A 22975-nucleotide genomic window follows, 5' to 3' on the forward strand; every position below is an offset into this window, starting at 1 on the left:
TGTTAGAGTCAGTCCCCATTCTGCACATAACTATGGAGAATGTCCTGTCCATTGGGTAGATCAGAGTAGGGATTTGATGTTTACTGCTTGTATTGTCCTTGGTTAGTGCACAAGTTTAAGCAGAACCCCCTGGGCCCGGATCCACCCGTCAAGATGTTCTTTTTGTAGGTTTCTAGGACCCTCTGGGTCCTTCTATTTCCCCATCTCACCTATGAGAATTACACCTGACTTCTCTAAGTAACAGAAACGCTTTAAAAGGCCAAAAAGTTCACAAACCCTGACAAACCGATTTGCAGATACACTGTGCCCAAAGAGAATTCTTAGCTTGGATAAAGTTCTCTTCCTAGACTGCAGCCTAATGTACAAAACAAAAACAAACTAAGGAACAAAAAATTAATCCTGAGTGCTAGTTGTTTTGTTGTTGTTGTTGTTTTTAATGACCCTGACCTTATATGAGAGCGGGGTAATATTCATGACTTTCGGCTTCTGCTTTTTTCTGCCTTAGTGACACCTACACGTGTCGTATACCAAATGGCCTACACCACCACAGCAAACACAGTAGTCAGGAGGGCTCCAGGACCTGGCGGAGCCGACGCAGTCAGTGGGGAACCTCCCAACTCTGCACTGAGGAAGCCAAGCTCCCTAGGCCCTGACAAAGCCTGTCGTGGTCTCCAAGCGTCGCTATGACAACATGGCCCAAGGTTGGCTCTGATTGGCCGGCGCGCGCGCGCAGAGCTTGCTGGGAGAACGCGCAGCCTACTCAGCTCCTGCGGTTTAAACTTGGCGGGCCTGATGCAGACGGCGGGGCCATGGCGGGTGGCCTCTCCTACTCTGTGCACCCGCTTCCTCGCCCGCTGCCAGCCAGACTCCCGACCCTCCTCGATCTCCGTCGCCAACTTCATAGCGGACTCTCGGGGCCCAGGCCTGGAGGAGGTGGCGGTGACTGAGTGCCTGTCGCCGCCGCCTTTGAGCTGCAGCAACTCCACCCTGTCCCTGTTGTCTCCCCTTGGCCGCCAGAGCTTTCCATTTGGCGAGGACGACAGTGAAGGGGAGGATGAAGAAGCCCTGGACGAAGATGCCCGTGTGTCAGAGGCCATGGTGGAGAGTCTGGAAGGAATGGAGTTAAAGGGGCGCTCCAGGTAAACTCAAAGCCCGGCCCTCACAGCCCTTGTCAAGCAAGACCCCTTAGAGATGGTATTCAGAACCCTTTGCCGCCCTCCTTAACCCCATAGCCGCCTGTCTTCCAACGCAAAGGCTGTGCAGCTGGGCAAATTCTTACAAAGAACCACTGATTTCCCCTGATTCTTAGTGCCTTTTCCTGGAGCTGTGATTATTGCAGCCTCACGCTCCATGGCAACTTTGGTGTACACAGTCGCAAGCACACAAAACTTTGCTGCTAGGAGTCTTGAAAATCCTCAAAACCCACATAATTGACTCCAGAGTTCTTATAAGTTTAGCATGAAAATGTGTAGTAGTTACTAGGTTGTAGTAAGCAGGCTTTTTTGTTGTTGTTGTTGTTTTGTTTTGTTTGTTTGTTTGAGACAGGGTTTCTCTGTATAATAGCCTGGTTGTCCTGGAAATTTCTTTGTAGACCAGGCTGGCCTCGAACTAACTGAGATCCACCTGCCTCTGCCTGTGCCTCCCGAGTCCTGGGACTACAGGTGTGTGCCACTATTCCTGCCTAGGTACCTTAAATATAAAGAGCCAAGCATGGACACCAGTAATGTTCTTACTCTGCAGGAACAAGTTATTCCTGATTTGAGTAGAAACATTTTAAAAATCTATTTACTTTTATTTTATGTACATTGATGTTTTGCCTACATACATGTCTATGTGAGAGTGTCAGATCTTGGAGTTACAGACATATGTGAGCTGCTATGTGGGTGCTGGGATTTGAACCATCGTCCTCTGGAAGAGGAGTCAGTATCTTTAACCCCTGAGCCATCTCTCCAGTCCCTTGACTAGGAACATCTAATGGAATAGTGAATGTTCTTCAGGGTGATTATTAACACCATCTCAATATGCTTATTTACATTTTATTACATTCAGCAAACATTTACTGATTTGCCACATGTTATGGTAGGGTGAGGTGACGATAACCAAGATATAGGAGGCTTCTACTATCAAAAAATGAAAGCCCAAGTCAACCATTTTACAAACAACAAAACTGTATCAGCATACATAGTAAAAAGTCTGGCTTGGGGTGGAGAGACAGCTCTGTGGTTAAGAGTACTAACTGCTCTTGCAGAGGATTCAGGTTCAATTCCAAGTACCTGCAACTCCAGTTCCAGGAGATCTGACACCCTCCTTTTCCCTTCTGGCACTTGCATGCTTGCATTTGGTGCACATAAATTCATACACAGCTACACAGAAATAAAAATAAACCTTTTAAGAGTTTCCGGGGGCGGGGGCGGTGAGGGCGGGGAGAAGATAATGGTTTCTGTCTATTTGTTTAGGTCTGACTCAGAAGCATGCAGCTAGTTATGAGCAGTCCAGGCTTTACTTAATACTGCCGTATTCCTGTCAGGTTCACTTTCTTTATACCATGTACTCATTACTCAGTATATGGAAAATGAAGCAAAGAGCCTGTCCCTGCAGGAATATTTCTCAGACAGCCTCATTTTAAGATATATTCCTTATAGCATCTTGAGGAAGCATCTCTAAGTTTCTGACTGAATTCTTAGCAAGATAACCCCCTTCAGTATAAGGCGTTCATATGAAAGTCACTGAAATGCATGGATACCTTTGTAAGGGTGGGAGGGAAAGTTGTACAATGGTGAGGGTGTAAGCAACACAGAACAAGCAAGCAAGCCATTTTTTCAGACTTCTTACAGCAAGCAGAAAGAGGCCCTTCTCTAATCAGCCTAAAGGTACTTTTAGTTAGAATTTTAGGAGTCTTTTTACAGGAGCTTTTAGGACAGAGTGGGTTTTACATATTTAAAAAATAAGTTTGAAGGCTTTGGTGAATACCTTCTATTGAATTCTAAAAGAACCAAGCAGTATGTCATAGGAATAAAGGCCGCCAGAATACAGCTTGGCTACTGAGACTTCCATTAGCTTCAAAGAGCCAAAACTAAGCGAGAAAGAGCCTTCTAGGAAGGAACAAGGCATATTTAGGTCTCATGCAACGCCTGAATAAGCTGATAGGACCTAGGTTTAGCCTGCTTTCACACTTCAGTCCCGAGTAGTTAAGACAGCATCTAAAAAAATGGTGCAGAATTTATTGGGCTTTGTGGAGTCAGAGGAAAGGAATTTGACTTTTAGGGAAAGGCTGTAGACAGAGCACAATGTCATCACACATCCATCAACCCCACAGTTCAGCAAACCTGAAGTATGCAGTCTGGATCAGTTTGCTAAAAGGAGCCAATTCATGAGTGTCACACTCAGGAGTGTGGATTTTATGCTGAAGGTAAAGAGTTGTGGGTTCTCTAAGAAATTGGCAAAGGGGCTCAACTATAATATAATATAAAATACTGAGGAGGCAGGACTGTTGGGATATAGTTCTTTGTAGTTCATGCTGCATACTCAGTATACTCCAGGCCCTGGGTTCAATTCCCAGCACCAAAAATTAGAGAAAACAAAGAGAAAAACAAAAACAAAAAAATCCCATAGTAATAGAGAAGTGTCGTTTTCTTTGTAACTTTTAAATTTAAAACATATCAAACTTTTAAAAATTGAAAGAGAATGTTTATTTTAAAAAATCTATTTACCCTTCACCCAGAATCCCTACATTTTTGCTTTTTATTTGCTCAGTGTGTATACACATGATTTTTTTCCATGTACTGTTTACGGAAGGGAAAGGGGAAAGGGTTTGGTTAGGATTGAATATAGTAATTAGCTTTTGGGAAACTCCCATGGATTCTTAAATAGTGTGGTTTTTAGAGGTAAAGGGAGTTTGATGGATAAACTAATTCAAATGGATTTGTAAAAAACAAACTGTTAGAAATACCACATTTTGCTCTCATTGTACAGCTAAATGACCTTGAGTGGAAAGAGTTCTCTCTCGTCAGTGCTGTACTTCCTGTCTTGTAGCTGTGAGCCTGAGTCCCAGGATAAACAAGTACAGAAGCAGGTGCAGTTACGGGAAAGCAGCCTGACACCTTGGGAGATATGGTTTGTTGGCAAAGAAAAAGAAGAGCGTGGCCGGCTACAACAGAAAGTTCTAGAGGTAAAACTAAACAGTGATCTCTTTCTTGAATCCTGAGCTCACAGAGATCCACTTGTCTCTGCTTCTTGAGCGCTAGAATCAAAGGTGTGCACAACCACAACCACGCCCAGCCAACATTGCCATCTTAATCTTCATATCCAAACATAGCCAAATAATTTAAAGGGTTTCTTATTTTTAAGCAAATAGAATAAAATTCTTTTATAACCTGCATTTTTTTCCTGTTACAAATTAATATATTTTCACATCATTGAAAACATTCCTCTCTTCTGAGAACTTAACCCAGGGCAAATGTTCTTACCTTTGTGTTGTACTCCCAATACTAATTAAATATTTTTCAATATTATCTCAATGTGGTTTTCTGATATCATATATGGAATATGTTAGTGTATCAAAATAATGTATCAAAATTTGTTCACTGTGTGATTTATTTTCATCTGTTAGTGACCGTGTTAACATATAAAATCATAAACACTGAAGACTTTGTAGTTTTAGATTAAATTTTCCTTGTTAGTCTTAAAACTGATTATTTCTGTGTTGAATTTCTTACTAGGTAGACAGTCAAAAGTCAAGAGGCTTGACATAACGCAAATGGTCGTAGGTACCTGTTCATTCAGCTGTTTCCTATTACACACTAGCTACTCTGTATTCTAAAATGTAAAGCCATTCCTGGAAAAGTACCCTGTGAGGGAAGCCCTTCCTTAGTAGCACTTAAGGAAGACCTTATGATTTCGTGTTAGGAAGGCTTAATAAGAGCCCCAGTTACAACCTTTTCACTTGGTGCTTGACACTAGCTGTGCTATTTAAACTTTTGTACTTCAATTTCTCCATTTGTATAAGAGGATCGAAACTATACTCATCACAGGGTATTTGTAAAGATTAAATGAAACAAAGCATGAAAGTGGCTGAATTTGGTTTATCATTGTCATCATGATCTTCTTAATGCTTTTTTATTTATTTTGCATATTAATTTGTACTTTTGAAACCCCAGACAAGAGTCTTACCTTACTAGCCTAGCCTCAGCCCTCACCCTCACAGTACTGGCAATCAAATTTAGGACCTTGTGCATGCTAGACAAAGACTCTGCCACTGACTTATTCCCATAGGCTCAATATAGTGTTTCTTACAAATAATTGTTCAGGGCTGAAGATCTGGCTTAGTTGGTAGGATGCTTACCTAGCATTCATGAAGCCCTGGGGTCCTCTCCTAGAGTGGCATAAACCTGACAGGGGTGATAGCAGATGCTCATTTCCTAACCTGCAGTTGCAGTATCTGGGAGGTGGAGGTGGAAGGATCAGAAGTTCAAGGTCATCCTGCAGTTAAAAAAAAATAAAAAAGCAATCTGTAGAAATACTTGTCCATAGTAACAATTCTGTGTAATTTTCTACTACACTGAAATGAATATGTGTATACATATGTATCTGAAATGTCTGTTTTACAACAGCTGTATTTTGGTTTTGCTCATTTTTAACCCCATCGACTTGATACTAGACTGACAGTTTGATTCACTCCCTTGTGGTAAAGCAGAGAGGCCAATGGGGCCTTTATGGCTTTGTCTGGACCCTCCCGACAAGTCACTTGTAAAGAAAATGGAGTTACTTCAAATAATTTTTTATTCAGTATACAAAGCAAGACATTTCTTAAATTAGAGAAGAGTAGTAAGAGAGCCTATGGGGTTACATAGAGCAAGGCTGAGAATTTAGCTTGGGAAAGTTTACATTCTCTTGACCCTGGTTTCTTCATGTACAAGGCAGACATTAGCAACAAAGTAGTTAATAGCATGCATTTGAGCCAGGCTTTCTATATTCAGAACCTAGACTTTGAGCAGATCCATCTGTGCCTTGGTGGAAGGGAAAGAGCATGCTGTTGGGATGTGGCCTAGTGTATGGAAAGCGTACAGGTCAGTTGTTACTGAGCATGGAAGGCAATGATTACTGTGACTAGCTGTATTGAGAACAAACTAGAATAATGTAAGTCCATGCCACAGTGGTTAAGCATGCAGAAGGGTGTGATCATCTGTAAGGACTCAGTCCTCTCATGCTTCGGGTCATTTGGCACTCTTGTACTGCATCATTACTTAATTTTGACATGATGAAGGTATTTTTGTCTGAATCTCTTTTGGCTTTTCGTTAACAGGATTTCTCTGTGTAGCTCTGGCTGTCCTAGAATTTGCTTTATAGTTTAGGCTGACCTCGAACTCATGGAGATCCACCTGCTTCTGCCTCTCAAGTGCTGGGATTAAAGGTGTATGCCACCTCCACTGGCTTTTCTCTGAATTGTATGTTCCAGACATGCTAGGGATATCATCATGTAGGCTGACCATTTTGCTTTTTGCCAGATTATTTAGAGTTGTAATCAGTACATTTTTTTATGCCTTTCATTTTGTTTTATTTCCTTATTTATTGTATTCCTTCTTTGGTTTTTATAAGCTGTATCAACAGAAGCACAGATTTTTTAAAAAGGGATTTATTTATTCGTGTATGTATGAGTGCTCATGTGTGTATGAGTGCTCTGTCTTCATGCACACCAGAAGAGGGAATTAGATCCCATTACAGATGATTGTGAGCCACCATATGGTTGCTGGGAATTGAACTCAGGACCCTGCAAGAGTAGCCAGCGCACTTAACCACTGAGCAATCTTTCCTGACCCCAGATTTTGTTGTTGTTGTTTTCTAAACCATAGGAGTAGCGCAGCTCAGATTCCTACTAAAGCTAAAAATCAGCAAGATACAGAAAATTAAGACAGAAATTGATTGCCAATATAAACACCATTCCCCATAAAATCAAGATATATCTTAGAAATAAATGAGTCACCATTCACACTTACTATTTTGACAGTTTTGAGCCTGTATTTTTTTTTTTTTTTTTAGTACTCCAGGTGTCCCTGAACTTGCTATGTCATCCTGGTTGGTCCAAACTCAGTGTTCTTTCTGCTTCAGCCTCCCAAATTATAAGATTTGGTTGTAGGCTATCACAGTTATCTTAACTACTTAACTATTACTGCATATTTGTTGCACAAAGTGAGGAGTTTTGTAATGAGAATTTCATTCAAGTATGTAATGTACTTTAGCCATATTCACCCCTCTATCCTAGTCTATCCCTCCTCTCACTCGTCCTTTTTTCTCAAATTTCTGACATTTTGTTTTCTTCTTTTATGCGGTAAGTTAGATCATGGAAAAGATGAGCCTCATTCATAAGTGTCTTACTGCACTAACAGACACACTCATTTCAGATGGTTTTGTTAAATAGATTTATAATTATCTTAGGGCATTAAAATTACCCATTTACAAATTTTAAATATTTATGCTTCTTCTTGAACATCAACATTATAAAAGCCAGCATATTGAATTTCACCAGTTATTCGCATTTTATTTACATTTTTGTCACTTTGAGTAATTCTTTACCTACTTGCCTAGACCTGGAGCTATAGTTACAGGCAGTTGTGTCCACCTGACATGGTCCTAGGAACTGAACTTGGGTTCCCGGAAAGAACATGCTTTTAACAACTGAGCCATCTCTCTAGCCCCATTGTCTCTGTAGTCTTTAGTTCTATTAACTAGCCTTACACGTTAATAAAATGTGTTCAGAATTGTAAAGTACCTATTCTTAAGAAACCAGATAGTTTTTCTTTTCTCTTTTCCTCTCACCACATTAAGTTCGGTCATTTAACTAATTAGCCTCTGATAAAGCAATCGGGTGGGATATAGAACAGCCAAAGCTATTTTGTTTTAGTTTTAACTGTCACCTTCAGTGGCTAAAACTTCTTTGCATTTAGTCACAATATATTGAAGTATAAATGCATGTTGATTTTATTTTTACCATAAAGTGTGTACTCTTTGGGAAAATAGCTATAATCCTGTTGAAATTCAGTGGTATACCAGAAGACCATGTCGGGCCTTTGTGTGAAGACTCCTCCTATCCTGGAAGAGGCCTACATTGGTGATGACCAGATGTCTAGAATGGGATGTGTATTTCAGATGGAAAAAATATTTTAAAAGACCTACTGGAATAAGACCACTACTTTAGGTCAGTGTTAGCATTTTCTAGGTACTACTGAGTCTTTTTTAGCCTTCATGCTAATTGAAAATTGGCAGCCATAAAACAGAATCTAAGATCTGAGTAATCTCCTTCTGCAATTGTTGATTATTTGAAGAACCTTTAAAAGGATATAAGTATGATCATTCACACCTAGTTGTACATTTAAACTTTGAAACTGCTTTTAACTCTGAGGACATGGCTTTAAAGGATAAGATGGTGGATGGAGATGTTACAAAAGCATAGTGTGCTGTCAAATTTCCTCATTTTGAGAAAGCCAGCATAAGTTCAATACTATAAAGCAAGAATTCATGGCAAAGGATGTGATTTAGAATTCTTAGTGATAAAGGCTGATGACAGTGATTAATGGCTTGAAAACTATTCTGAGGAAGACTGGCTGGAAAATTATTGTGCTACATGTTATAAGGCAAAGACTGGAGTTGTATCAGAAAACACAGGGGAAAAATAATCTATGTATTCACCTGTGTGTACATGCATACAAGTGCATATGTGTATATAAGTCTTTACATTTAGATCTGATAGTTCTATAAACAGAAATTTTCAAAACAGCCCTAATTTTATTTTTAAGAGTAGTTCATGGGTTGAGGAGATAGCACTGTCCATAAAGTGTACTGTATGGACACCCAGGCCTAAGTGTGATTTCTCAGACCTTTAAAAAGCTACTTGTGGTAGCATGTGTTTTATAACTCCAGTGCTGGGGAAGTAGAGATGGGATGGCTTCTGGGATTTGAACCATAGGTCCCAGTGAGACCCTGTTCTCAAAAAGCAAGGTGGGGTCAGTGAGTTGGCTCCGTGGGTAAAGGTACTTTGCCTGCAAACCTGATGACCCAAGTTTGATTCCCAGTTCCCACAGTGAAAGGAGTAAACTGACTCCTAAAAGTTGTCCTGTGATCTGCACTTGTATACAGTAGCATGTATATTCCTACACTCGACACGCAAGCATTATGTGAGCATTGCAAGCACATTCACACCCATACACACATGCACACACCACCCAGTTCATGTTAGACATACAGCAAGTATTCTTTAAAAATGTATTACATGAGTGAGTAAGGAATACTAGCTAGTTAGTGAAGAAGTCTTAATACCAAGATGGAAATTTACTTTTAGAGGGACAGTGTTTAAAAGTTGAGAGTTTCTGAGTGAAGGAGGCAGTGGTCTTCCATCTAGTAGAATTGAGAAAAGACAAGACAGCCTGTGTTTTTGTTCTAAAGTGTAAAAACTTTTTTCTTGTGTAAGTTTTATCTTCCTTTACAGTACTGAATTAGTCTGAGATAAAATTCTCCCCCTTATTGGCATGTGTGCTCAGATAGGTAGGTCTTAGGGAAAGGGGAGAATGGGTAAAAGAATAAACTAATGGAAGATGTGTAAAATGTATCTGATTATTAATAACTAAGGAGTGGGAACACAGAAGTCAGCAGCGATTGATTGCAGAATCAGGGAGAAGTCTAGTTTGAGCACTTCTCTGAACCAGGGCATGGAGTTAACTGATGAGTAAAAAGTTATGTGTTATTCAGTTTGTGTTTTATTGGCCGTACTTTCTTCATTCCTTCTCCCAAGGAACTGCCCAGACACGTTGATGCTAGTGACAGCAAGGCAGTTAAGTAATCTGGGATCTGAACGTGGTTTTGCTTTACATCCCAGCAGCTGTAAAGTCGATGTAGAAAACTCTCCAGATTTTTTTTTCCCTAAGGAAAGTTAAATGCCTTTATATTTCTTTGGTGTAGCTATGAATTAAAATTTTAAGGCTAATTTTATTCTTATCCTTTATTTTCACTAAGAATCTAGAAGGTTTTTTCTTAGTAACTGTAAAAAGAAAGTTATAATTCTGCCAATAGCTCACAGTAATGCCAAAATTTATATGTGGGGAAGTTGATTTTAGTAATTTTGCTAAAGTTTAGTCTAAGAAACTAGTGTTTTGCTGCCAACCAATTATTAGTATTCCCACAGAATGAGTTACGTGTTGTAGCAATGCTGTCTTTTATTCTAGAGTTAGTTAAATAAGATACTGTCACTAGTGATATATGTCCTCTAAGAGAAGTTATATTCATGTTTAATTGAGCCTCAGCCTTTTTCAATTATGTGATTTGGGTATTTCTATTAAGTGCTGCTCTTTGTTTAAAATCTTACAGGAATTAAATCAACAAATAGAAAAAAGAAAAGAAATGGAAGAACGTGAAAAAAGAAAGATAATTGCTGAAGAAAAGCACAAGGAATGGGTTCAGAAGAAAAATCAACAGGTAAAGAAAACCAAATGCATCCATGTACCTCACATCTTTTACTAAGTCTTGCTTCCTCCCCCGTTATCCAAGACTGTTTATCTTTTGCTTTTTTGCTTTTGTATTTTGTTGGGTTTTCCCCCTTTACTTTCATAGACACTTATCAAGAGTCTGGCTTCTGCCCTTCTGTGACTTCCATTGGTATCTCCCTGCAAGTCTATCACTAAGTCTGTCTTTAGTGGAATATCAGGGTCTTGAACCTGCAAACTAGTAATTCAGGGAACTCCTGAAGCAACCAATGGCAAGACGCCATTGCCTCTTCATAGAACCTTTCTTCTATCTGCTTTATTTTTCTTACTACTTCTGAGGCATAATCATAATTCTTGTTGCTAATCTTTTTATGATTGTTTCTGACTAGTCTGGTTACTTCTTGAATTCAGCATTGTTCTTTCCTCCCCTGTTCTGGAACAGAAACTCAAGCACCATAAATATGTTACCCAGAAACAATACTGAGCGAATACAGTCATCTTTTATCACTGCCAGATTATTCTTGCTGAAGTCTGTAAGACAGTCCCCTAGTTCTCATGCCTCTTCTCTGTCTCCAGAGCGAGATGCTTACAACTGCAGCCGGGCTGGCTAATGCACTGCGCCATGCTTTTGGATCCCAACTTCCTCTTCGGCATTTCTCCCATCTGTGTTTCGCTTTAATCTGTAATGTACGTTTCGGGGCTTCTCTGAGAGATCTCGCAACATATTCACAACCCAGCTTCGTTTAGTGTAGTTTTACTGAAAAGCTTTAAGAGGGAAAACATGGTTTATTTTATAGTAAAGCAAACACAGATAGGAAATAGAATTTGCTATTTCTCCCACTGGTGAGGATATAACCCGTGGCTTCACATGCACTAGAAAAATCTTCCTTTCATTCATCTATATTCCCATCCCTAAATATTTGTATTTTTTAAGATATAAGTAGTTTTTGTTGTTGTTGTTTTAAAGAAATTTAGTCTAGAGCTTTGGCTGTACCTTCTAGCCCCCAAGAAATTTTGAGAATGTATTATTTCTTAATGCTGTTCATTTCCTTAATAACTTTTTAAGACGTGCACGCGCGCGTGTGCGTGCGCGCGCCCGCGCCCGTGTGTGTGTGTGTGTGTGTGTGTGTGTGTGTGTGTGTGTACATGCTTGCATGCCTGCCTGTAGAGGCCAGAAGAGTCATCAGAACCCTAGGACCTGGAGTGACAGGTGGTTGTAAGCTGCCTGATTTGGTTACTAGGAACTGAACTCTGGTTCTCTAAAATAGTAACAAAAACTCTTAACTGCTGAGACATCCCTCTAGGCCCCTTGGTTTTATTGTTGTTTTTGTTTTTAAGTGCTTACAAATAGATTTTTATTGAGTCTGCTACCCTCCACCCCCACAATTTAATAACTTTTGACAATTTCATACCCGATAACCCTTTCTGGTCACACTTGTCTCTCTACCCTCCCTTATCTTTCCACCCTCCTGAGTTTTGTTTTGTTTTAGCACTCCAACAAACAAGGTGACAAGCAAGCAAGCCAATGAGAGAGGGAGAGGGAGGGGAAGGAGAAGAAGGAAAGAGAGAGAAGCTGAATGAATGAAATGCTATTGTGAATTTGTCTTTGAAATTCACTAAGTTTTATGGTTGGAATGTTGTTGCTTAATTGTTTAAATCTACTTTTATGAATTGAGACAAATATTTAAGTTGTAGGAGACAAAGTTTTAAAATGTCTAATTATAATTTGTCCTTACTTTTAAGTTTAATGCCTTGTTACATTACTAAGAGGACCAATATTTTCAGGTAGAGTGATTATAAGAAGAATATTGGTTAGTTATGTATATCTGCACATTTCTTTTTTCCTTTAGAAATTAATTGTAGATTTTGTTTGCTTGCTTCATGTGTGATAAAACCAGGAAGTGTTCTTTGTGAGTAAACGCCAAGAGCAAAAGTGACCATAATAAGACTTTGGGTGATACCGTTTGGAAGTTTATACGTATAAATCATAATAGCTCTTCATGTGTAGAGTGCTGTTTTCTGATCTGAAAGCCTCTCTTCAACTTCATTAAGCTAATTTTGCCATGCCAATCATACATAGTTGTTATTTGTCTAAGAATGGAAGATAATACTGACAGATTGGTGATATATTTGCTGTTTTAAATTGGTGATGGAATGGCTAATCCAATTATTGGAATAGAAATAATTCTCTTTTTCTTTTCTTTCTTATTTTGGCGGGGGAGGGATAGGGTAGAAAAAGAAGTTGCTTGCCCTGGTATAAATTGCCATTCCAGAAGTTTGAGAATAGGTTAAAAAGGAACCCTGAAGAATTGAATTTACCCAGTAATTCTACAGAACTCTTATGCCTGTTAATTGTTTGCTCTTTTCTTTTTTAAAAAACTCTTGAGTTTCTTTTTCCAGCCTTCCCTACACTTAACTTCTGTTTGGAAAGAAGCTCTCCTGCTTCTTTTCCAGTCTGGCATCTAGGATTTGCTCCTCTGTTTACATTTCATGGTGTGTGGTCCCCTGCTGCCTCTGCTTGAGGCTGGTTCAGCCCCAGCCGGCTGCCACCTCTGTCGTTTTCACTGTACTGTATCAGAAAATCAGACAAGGAACTTATCTATCCATTAACAAAGTTGGTTCCTTATAACTATAAATTGTTAAATCCTTTTTAAACAAGGCCATATCTCATCTGGAATTTTGATATTTGTGTACTGGCTCTTTCTAGACTTGGCTTTTAGTGTTAATACATATTTTGTGAGAACGGCCTTTATTTTCAGTGCTTTAAGGTTACTTAATTCTCAAACACAAGTGTTATTTTGTGTCAATTCTGGCTGCAGCTCAGAGCTTTGTGACTGATGCTGCTGCCTGCTATCAGTGTGTCCTTCAAGCTGTTAGCTGATGTTTGCTCAGCCTTTCTTCTGTGTGGGGCAGGACAGTTAGAGGAAGCACAGGAAACAACCAGAAAGTTTTAAGTAGTCCTTGTTTTTTCTTCTGAAAAGAAGATGTATTGTGTGCCTGCCTGTGTAGGAAAAAGTGTGCTAGAACACTCTGAAGCCACTTCTCTCTTGGTAGAAACGAGCCTGCTCTGCTATCTGCTGTCTACAGGCATTCTGTTCTCTTTAGGTCGTGGTGAAAGCCTGCCTAATTTTAAAAATGCATGTGTGCATATATTCATTTTCTCCTAACTCTTTATTAGCATGTTTTATTCAGAGTTCTAGATTCATGGTGTCATTTTTCTGCATGCTGGTAAGTGCTTGATCGTATCTAGTTCTGACTACTGTCACCATCCCTATGCAGTGTAGTTGTTTTATTTCATTGGGCTATAACTTACATCTAATGTATCAATTGTAAGTTTGTGAAGCTTGATAAACTTGTATGCCCAGGCGGTAGAGCATTGCTGTCATTCCAGAAAGTTCCTTATGTCCACTTACACTCAGCATCCTGCTCCTTACCCCAAGCTGGCCCCAGCCACACGGTAACACAATATTCCTCTTCCGGAAATTAGATCTGCCTTTCCTAGAATTTATTTAAATACGATGATAGGATGTACACTCCTTTGAGTTCATTTTTTGTGTTTAATTTTATCATAGCATTTTATATATTTTTGATTCCTTTTTATTGTCCTAATATCCTGTGAAATAGCACAGATTGCTTACTCATCCACTACCTAATAGGAAATTGAGTTGTTTTCAGTTTATACTCTGATACAAATGGATGTTTGTTTTCGTTTGTCTTAGGCAAATGCTTTAGAGCTCAGTTGCTGGGCTGCATGGAAACTGTTTCAACTTTATGAGAATCACCAAACTTTTGTAAAGTGCTCGTATCATTTTATGTCCCTGTCATTAACATGAAGATCTAATTGGCCTTTGTCAAGCTGTATCTTACCATCATTTTATTTTAAGTCCTTCTCTAGTCAGCATGCAGTGGTGTGCATCGCTGTGTTTAGTCACTCTGAGATGTAATGATGTTTAGCACCTTTTCTTATTTTATTAGTCTCACTGGGAAATTTATGTTATTTGTCTAGCTAGATGTTTAAAAAAATGGAAGATAATTTTTTTTTTTTTTTACAGTCTGGGAGCCTAAAAATCAAAAGGAAAAGATGAACAAGTTCAAACTGTTCACTTGGTTTGCAGGAAAAAAAATCTGTTTTTGTTCTTTGCATGGCTTTATATACATACATACACCCCAGTATTACTTCCTTTTCTCTAACAAAATCAGCATTCTAAGACTAAGATTCCACCATTATGACTTCAGTTCAATTCAGTTACCTTAAATGTAATCATGCTGGGAATTACAATAGCAGCTCAGGAATGGAGTGGGGCAAATTGAGTCAATAACACATTTTGACATTTTCTATCTCTTTTGTAGTTTACTTTTGTTTTATGTATCTTTTGCCTATTTTTGGAAGGTGTTGTTATTCATGCAAAAATTTGGCCTAATGACATAGCTTATATTTAACATGCATAAAGGTCTGGATTCAGTCCTCAACCCTCACTCTCTCTAAAGATATAAAAAGCAGGATTACATATCTCTTTGAGATGGGGTTGCCAAGTTGCCGATGCAGTCTTTGAACTCCTGCACCCAAGTAGTTCTTTCTCTCTTCTGAACAGCTACTACTCTACACATGCATGCTACCATAGCTGTCACTGGATTTTGTTTGCTTTTCTAGTGCTGGTGATTACACACACATGCCAGGCAAGGGCTCTGAGAGAGATCTCCAGCCTTGGAAGTTTATATCCAGGCCCAAGTCCCTTGGCAGATATATATGTGATGAGAAAATATTACTTGCCATTTATTTTTCTTTAAATTAAAAAAAATGGATGTGTTCAGTCTGTCTTTATGTCTGTGCACTACGTGCATGCATAGTACCTGCAGAGGCCAGGAGAGAAAGAGTTGCATCTCCTGGAAAAGAGTCACAGACAGTTATGAACTACTATGTAGGTTCTAGAAAATGAACCTCAGTTCTCTGGAGGAGCAGTTAGTGTGCCTAACTACTAAGCCATGTCTCCTGGCCCTGATTTTAATGGTTTATGTTTTTATTTTCATTTTAAAGCTAGCATACAAAATAATGGGTTTCATGATGGTATTTTCCTATGTATGAGTCAATGCATGTTGCTCTAACTGATTCTCATTGCCTGTCTGCCCTCCCTGCACTCCCAGCCTGCCCCCTGGTTAGTTTGCTATCTTTATCTTTCATGTCAGGTGTATTGTAGTCATTGCTCTATCTTTTCCTCCCCTCTTAAGAGTTCCTCCTCTACTTTTATCTTCTGATCCCTTTTTTTAGTTTCATGTGACACACACACACACAGACACACACACACACACACACACACACACACACACACATTTGGTTTTACATCTAGGTTCTCCTTATAAGAGTTGTCTTGTGATTAATGCCTTTCTGGATCTAGCTTGTGATTTCCAATTCCATTTTCCTTAAAATGTTATATTTCATTTTTTCCTTATGCTGGGATAAAAATTCCACTGTATATAAGCCATGTTTTCTTTATCTAGTCTCTTTTGATGGACATGTAGGCTAGTCTCATTTTCCAGCTCTTGTGAATAGTGAAGCAACAAACATGAATGCACAGTATCTCTAAATACTGTAACCTAGTGTTGGGGAAGTAGCTGGAGATCGGGGTCCTATTAGATGTGTTTTTAGTTTACGAGGCCTCCACGCTGATTTCCATAGTGGCTGTACTAATTTACATTACCACCAAGAGGAGAGGGTGTGTTCTTCTTTCCCCATATCCCTGCCAGCATTGTTTTCTTGAGGACAGCCATTTTGACTAGAATAAGACAATCTCAAAGCAGTTGTAACTCATTTGCCTAATGGCTAAGGAGGCCTCAGACTTTATTGAGAACTGTCTGTTGAGTTTATGAGCCCATTTTCTGATTGGATTTGTTCTTTGAATCTTTGACTTTTGCGCTCTAGGGATCCTACATTGTGGCTCCCCTGTCTGGTGTGTGGTTGGCAAAGTTTTTGCTTTTGTTTCCCTCATTCTGCAAGCTGTCTGTATTCTGGTGATTGTTTTCTATGCTCTTTATTTCACGTAATCCTATTTGTTGATTCTTGGGCTTGTTTCCTTGCTAGTGTATTCATTTTCACAAAGTCCTTGCCTGTGTCTATATCTTTAAGTGTTTTCCATAAAACAATTGCAGGAGGCTTCTAGACCGGATTTGACTTTTATGTCTTCACTTGCTAGCCTCTCCTCCCTTCCCCTCCCCTACTTTTTCTATTTCACTCTGTAGCCTGATTGGCCTAGAACTTACTATGTAGCTTAGACTCGCATCAAAGTTATATTCGTCTGCCCTTTCTTCCTAAATGTTGGCCTTGCAGGTGTGAACTGGCTTTTGACTTTGAATCTATGTAGAAATTTTGTAGCCAAACATTTACCTGTTTGTGCTCTAAAGCACTGTGGATTTGCCCTCTAGAACTCACTGACGGTGCTGATTTATCCAGGGATTTGCATGGGCAGACAGTCGAGGAAATGTGTGCATGCGTGCCTCATATTTAGAGTGCGAGGAAAAATACTGTCTCCAGTCAGGATGATCAGCAGATGGTAGTCTTTATGCGCTAACGCAGTGAGCCTTTCTTGAGTACCTACCATTCACTGTCCCTAGCTCAGAGTAGCCTTCCTGCTATAACAGGAATTACAGATATTACAGATACTTCAATTAAAATTCCTTCATTTTTATTGAAGGAAAGGAAAGAAAGGGAACAAAAAATTAATAAAGAAATGGAAGAAAAAGCAGCAAAGAAACTGGCAAAAGAATATTTGCAAGAAAAAGCAAAAGAAAAATATCAAGAATGGTTGAAGAAAAAAAACGCTGAGAAGTGTGAGAAGAAGAAAAGAGAGAAGGTATTTTACGTCACCAGTCAGTGCACATACGTTGGTATTTATATGTGTATTTTAGAAATGAAAAACATAATTACTTAGTTAACACTGTTTAAGTATAAAATATACAAACTATCCTTATGTTATTTTGTGTTTAAGCTTCAAAATGAATATGTATTTATGGTATTCTTTGAAAATTATGAATAAGCCTGTGGATATTTATTAGGTTCAAAATTTTTGTTACTGCTTTGATCATTTTTATGATATTTTGTAGTTGTTTTACTGCTTGTAATTGTTATCCTTCTGAGATAAACTTGCACTTTTCGTTTTGTGGATTTGATATCTTAATTGTTCTTCAGTGGTAGACACTTTAATGCCACATCTCTGATCATGTTCACTTTTGCTCTTTGATTATAGAGACACAGTTCAGTTTTATGGCCAGTGTGTCAGTAGGGCAGAAATAACCGGGGGGGGGGGGGGGGGGGAGACAAACAAACAGTAAGACCTGACTGGAATATTTAGTTACAGAATACCCCAGGGAATTCTTTGGTCTTGTCATTTTAAGGAAAAAGAAAAGCAACGGCAAGCAGAATTACAGGAGAAAAAGGAAATAGCAGAAAAAAAGTTTAAGGAATGGTTGGAAAATGCAAAAAATAAACCTCGTCCAGCTGCACAGAGCTATGGTTACGCCAGTGGAAAGCTTACAGGTTGGTTTTTATGTCATGTGGCTTACATAAGTGTGGTTTGCAGAAGCAGATACTACACACACACACACACACACACACACACACACACACACACACACACACACTTCTCTTTGGTAGAAATAGAAATGTATAAAAGTAACTTTTCTTTGAAATTATTGATTTCTAGAAGATTATAACTATATGTTGCTAAAGAAATACTATAAATTTATTGCTCTTTGTGCAGTTAATATATAAATATATTTCTTAAAGGCAATAGTTGTAAAACTTCACACTTACATTTTATCTTATCTTGTTATTTTGAAAGTCTTTCTTTGTTGCCCAGGCTGGCTTTGAACCTAGGAATGTCTTGCCATAGGTTTCTGAGTCCTGGACTCTCAGGCATGTGCTGCCACACTGGGACTCACGCACACGAGCCATGACAGCTCGCTCTGCTCTTCTTCCCACCCTGCTCCTGTTTCTTTCTTTCTTCTTTTGTGTCACTGATGATCCATTGTCTTATTTTTCTCTCACCTCTTTAGATCCAGCCGTCCCTCTCATGATCCTTTTTCAGGATATGTACAGAGCATACACATCTACTTAATTTTAATTCCAGGCTTTACATATGAGGAGTCACACGAGGCATTTGCTTTTCCTAGTCTAGCTTGCTTCTCTTAACATGATTCCCAGTTTCATCCATTTTCCTCAAAATGTCATGATTTCTTTTTTTTTTTTTTTTTTTCCTGTTAGAATAAAATTTCGATTCTCTATGAACCACATTTTCTTTACCATTATCATTCATCTTTGACACACATCCAGGCTGATTCCACTTCCTAGCTACTGTGATTCAGGCAATAATAAACATGAATGTGTGAATATCTCTATGGTATACCGACTTTACATCTTTCATGTCTATACTCAAGAACTAGGTCATACGGCAGTTCTCTTTCTATTGTTTGTTGTTCTTTGTTTGTTTTTTTATTTTTGAAAACCTAACTTCTTTCTGAAGTGGCTTTATCATGTTACATTGCCACCATCAGAGGGCTCCTCTTTCCCCCACACACTTGCCAGCATTTGTTTTATTTTTTCTTTTCTTTTTTTAACAACTTTTTTTCCTTTTAATTTATATTTTTAAATGTGTATATGAGTTCTCTATCTCCATGTACTCCTGCATTCCAGAAGCAGTATAGATGGTTGTGAGATATCATGTGGCTGCTGGGAATTGAACTCAGGACCTCTGGAAGAGCAAACAGTGCTTTTAACCACTGAACCATCTCTCCAGCCTTGCATTTGTTTTCTTGGTGACAGCCATTTTGACTAGAGTAAGACAGGTCTCAAAGTGATTTTAATTGCTTCAAGACTAAGAATGTTGAGAATATTTTTTTAATGTATTTTTGAGACAGTCTCAAAGCAATGACCCTCCTCTGCTTCTCAAGTTCATTAATTAGGATGTACACCACCAAGCCTGGCAGCTCTGTCAAATCCCTATTGGCTATTTGTACTTATTTTTCAGAGTTACCCAGTCAGTTCATCAGCCCATTTATTGATCGGATGGTTTGTTCTTTGGGTATTTCATTTTTGCAGTTCTGTTTAGATTAAGACTGTGAATCTTCTATGTAAAAGTGTATAGTTGCCACAGACTCTTCCACATCCTGCTTGCTATTTTTTTAATCTGATCATTGTTACTGTGCTATGCAGAAGCTTCATAATTTCATTTGTTGGTTTCTGGTTTTGTTTTGTTTTTTCCTGCACTACTATGTCATTTTCCGAAAGTCTTTGCCTGTGCCTGTATCCTAAAGTGTTACACCCATTTTTTTCTAGCAGTTTGAAAGTTTCAGGTCTTACATTAGGCCTCTTGTCTAGGCCTCTTGTCTAGTTTGGATTTATTTTTGTTCAAGGTGATAAATATGGCTCTAATTTTATTCTTTTGCTTGTAGAAACCCAGTTTTCCCAGAATTTATTTTTAAGAGTTCACAAACATACATTTTAAAGCAATGATTTTTAATGCTAGCAAACAAAAAATCTCATGGTTGGCAGTGTAGTTCAGTGATAGAGTATAACTTCAGCATATGCCTGACTCTGTGCTCAGGACCCAAGATTTGAAAATAATCCTGTTATTTATTTAACCATAAAACCTCAGTTGACATATGCTCATAGGGTCATTTTGCTTTTCCTCTTCCTACCGATGTATAAGGCAGAGCTTCCAGGGTCCAGTGCATTCTTCTTGAAGAACAGACTCCTAGACAGCACAAGACCAAACAAATGTACCCAACCTGCCTTTAGGCTTGGTCTGATTATAAATGGCAATGCATGTTTTTCTTTGTGCTTCATGTTGGAAACTCATGCCTTGCTGACAGCTGCCTTCACTTGTTTAAGTGATTTATTATTAAAATACTCCCATTCTGTTTTGTTCACACACTAGAACATACTCCAGACGTTGTTTTGACCGTCTTGGTGAAGTGTGTGTTGACATATCTTTGCAGTCAAAGTGGACTGGGAGTGTCTGAAAGACACATTCCTGCTGTCAGGATTAGGCCTCTCTTACATGTCACAGGATCGTCTATTATGGATACTCAGCACTGGCACGGCATACTCCTTTAAAAACATTTTTTACTTTTTGTTTGGAAAAATGATGATAGGCAATTACTTTAACCTAATGACAAGACAGTAAAGTGAGAATGGAGATATTGACCACAAGATAATTACCAAAATAATAATGAACTATTACCTTAATGTTTTAAATTTGGATGTGTTTAATTTTCACAAGCACCCTGTTTTTCAGCAAATTCTGTGCTTCTCCTGTCTCGTTCCTTTGTTGTTATCATTGTTACAAATTCCATAGCACAATATTTGTGTCTCTGCACTGAGTGGAGGACTCGAAGCCAATTCATAAAATGTTGTTCTTCGTGCACCCCATTATGGGTTGTCAGATGTCAGCATTTTGTAGACAGTTCATGTGCACTGGCACAATGCCTGTCAGTGGTCAGAATCAATGTGGCACTGTGCATTTTTGCTGATTTGACAGTGCTGCAGAAATTCTAAATAGGAGTCTTGAATTATTGTAGATAGCTATAAAAAAGTAAATTAAAAAAAAAAATAAACTTTAGTATCTGATAAGGGAAACTACCACACAATTAGCCATTGCCAAGACTGGATTAAGAACATAAATGTTTTAAGAGTTATAAAATAAATTGCATAGTGAAACTTTCATAAGTATTTTTATTTAGATAGGTTTTCACAGTGTTATTCAGTTTCTCTGAATTTTTACCATTTAATGTTTGATATAGTGATTACTACATTGGGACAATGTTATTTCTTTAAATATTTCAGGCTTAAAGTTTTAAGTTAGTCTATGATTTATCAATGATATTTATTTCTTTAAATATTTCAGGCTTAAAGTTTTAAGTTAGTCTATGATTTATCAATGATATTTTGTCCTGTTGTCATTTCAGTATTTTTCTAGGAATTAAAGACAAGTGATTCGTTTGATCTAAGAATTGCTTTCTTATTCATTCTGATTTTCTAATAATTATAGGTTTTTACAGTGGAAATTCCTACCCAGAACCAACTTTTTATAACCCAATCCCATGGAAGCCAATTCATATGCCCCCTCCTAAAGAAGCTAGGAGTGAGTCTGGAAAGAAGAGTAAGCGCCCTGTGACAAGTCAGCCCCGCCCATCGTCGTCCCTGGCAGTTCATAAAGCCAAGAACAACCTTTGCCTTGTAACTCTGTGCCCTGCCCAAAGATAGAGCATATGGACATAACATACCTTTGTATCTAGAGCTTCTGAGGTGTAAACTCTGAACAGATTTCTTAATACCTCTCAGTCAGTAAGTCAACATCTGATGTGATAATTGACAGGTACCAAAATTTAAATTTGTAGGAATCCTTAGAGTTAAACATAGTTTTTACATTTTGGTGTTTGTAAGCCGTGTGATTGATTTAGTGATTATATTTTAGTTTTTATTAAAACTAACCATAGTATCAATAAACCAACAGTTTTTCTTGTGTTCTTTGTACTATTTGTTATTTGCTTGTGTTCTATACTTATAAACATAAGAATGATTTGTTCAAACAAGCACTTGTAAAGCTTACTTAAATGGGGTAGAGTAATAAGCTTCAGTGTTTGCTAATGGTTTTTAGTACAGTTTTCCCTAAAGGTATTTTTAAATTTAGTTTTAATTTATATATTCATCTTATAAATTTTCCTTTTTTACACTTATTTGTTTTGTATGAGTATGCGGATCCATGTGGGCATGCATATGCTACAACATGACTGTGGAGATCAGGGGACAGCTTGGAGGGAGTCAGATAGGCATCTCCTTCAACAGTGTGGCTTCGAAGAATTGAACTCAGCTTGTCAGACTTGCACAGCAAACACCTTTACCACACAAGTCATCTCACTGTGGAAATATTTTAAAGAATAAAACAAAATAACTTAAAGACTGTTCTGCAATATAGAAGTAAGGGTTGGGGTTTTTAAGAGAAAAATTTAAATCCTGTTTTCTGGTGTAGCTCTGAGGCTGGTGTTTTTATGAGGTTAAGATACTGATGATCTTTTGTCACACTTTATAAAATCCTTTTTATATACTAATTATAATGGGTTGCTAGCTTTGAAATCAGGGTCATCATTAGATTACTATTGGCCACCTTAAATGTAAAACTTGTAACTTTCTGATAAGTTTTAAAAATCTCCATTTTTAAAAAGGAAATTTGTTTTTAGATGATGATCAAGAAATGAAAATTTATTTAAATATGATTTCTATTTGGAGTATATTTTGTGTTTGCTAGATTAGTAGTGTCAAATTTTTGGTGATAGAGTAGTAATGGTAAAGAAATACCCACAGTATGTTTGACGTGTATTCATGTTATCCCAGATCTAGGGACAGATAGTTTAGAATCAGTTTTGTTTGGCCAAACATTTTAGAAGCCTGATCATCTATTTGAACGAATTTACTTTTATAGAAAAGATGGAAGATGAATAATTTTTCCAGGGTAGCA

At 38.1% G+C, this 22975-nt stretch overlaps 1 protein-coding gene across 1 annotated transcript; it reads left to right on the top strand.

Moving 5' to 3' along the window:
* The first annotated feature begins 750 nt into the window (after positions 1-750).
* Positions 751-21794, top strand: Ccdc34 (coiled-coil domain containing 34). The gene is made up of 6 exons (XM_051144309.1): positions 751-1139; positions 4033-4168; positions 10354-10461; positions 17156-17314; positions 17856-17997; positions 21509-21794. The coding sequence occupies exons 1-6, from the start codon at positions 793-795 to the stop codon at positions 21721-21723; spliced, it is 1107 nt and encodes a 368-aa protein (XP_051000266.1). The 5' UTR covers positions 751-792; the 3' UTR covers positions 21724-21794.
* Positions 21795-22975: the final 1181 nt, after the last annotated feature.

Source organism: Acomys russatus, chromosome 4 (assembly GCF_903995435.1).
Source record: "Acomys russatus chromosome 4, mAcoRus1.1, whole genome shotgun sequence".
NCBI lineage: Eukaryota > Metazoa > Chordata > Mammalia > Rodentia > Muridae > Acomys > Acomys russatus.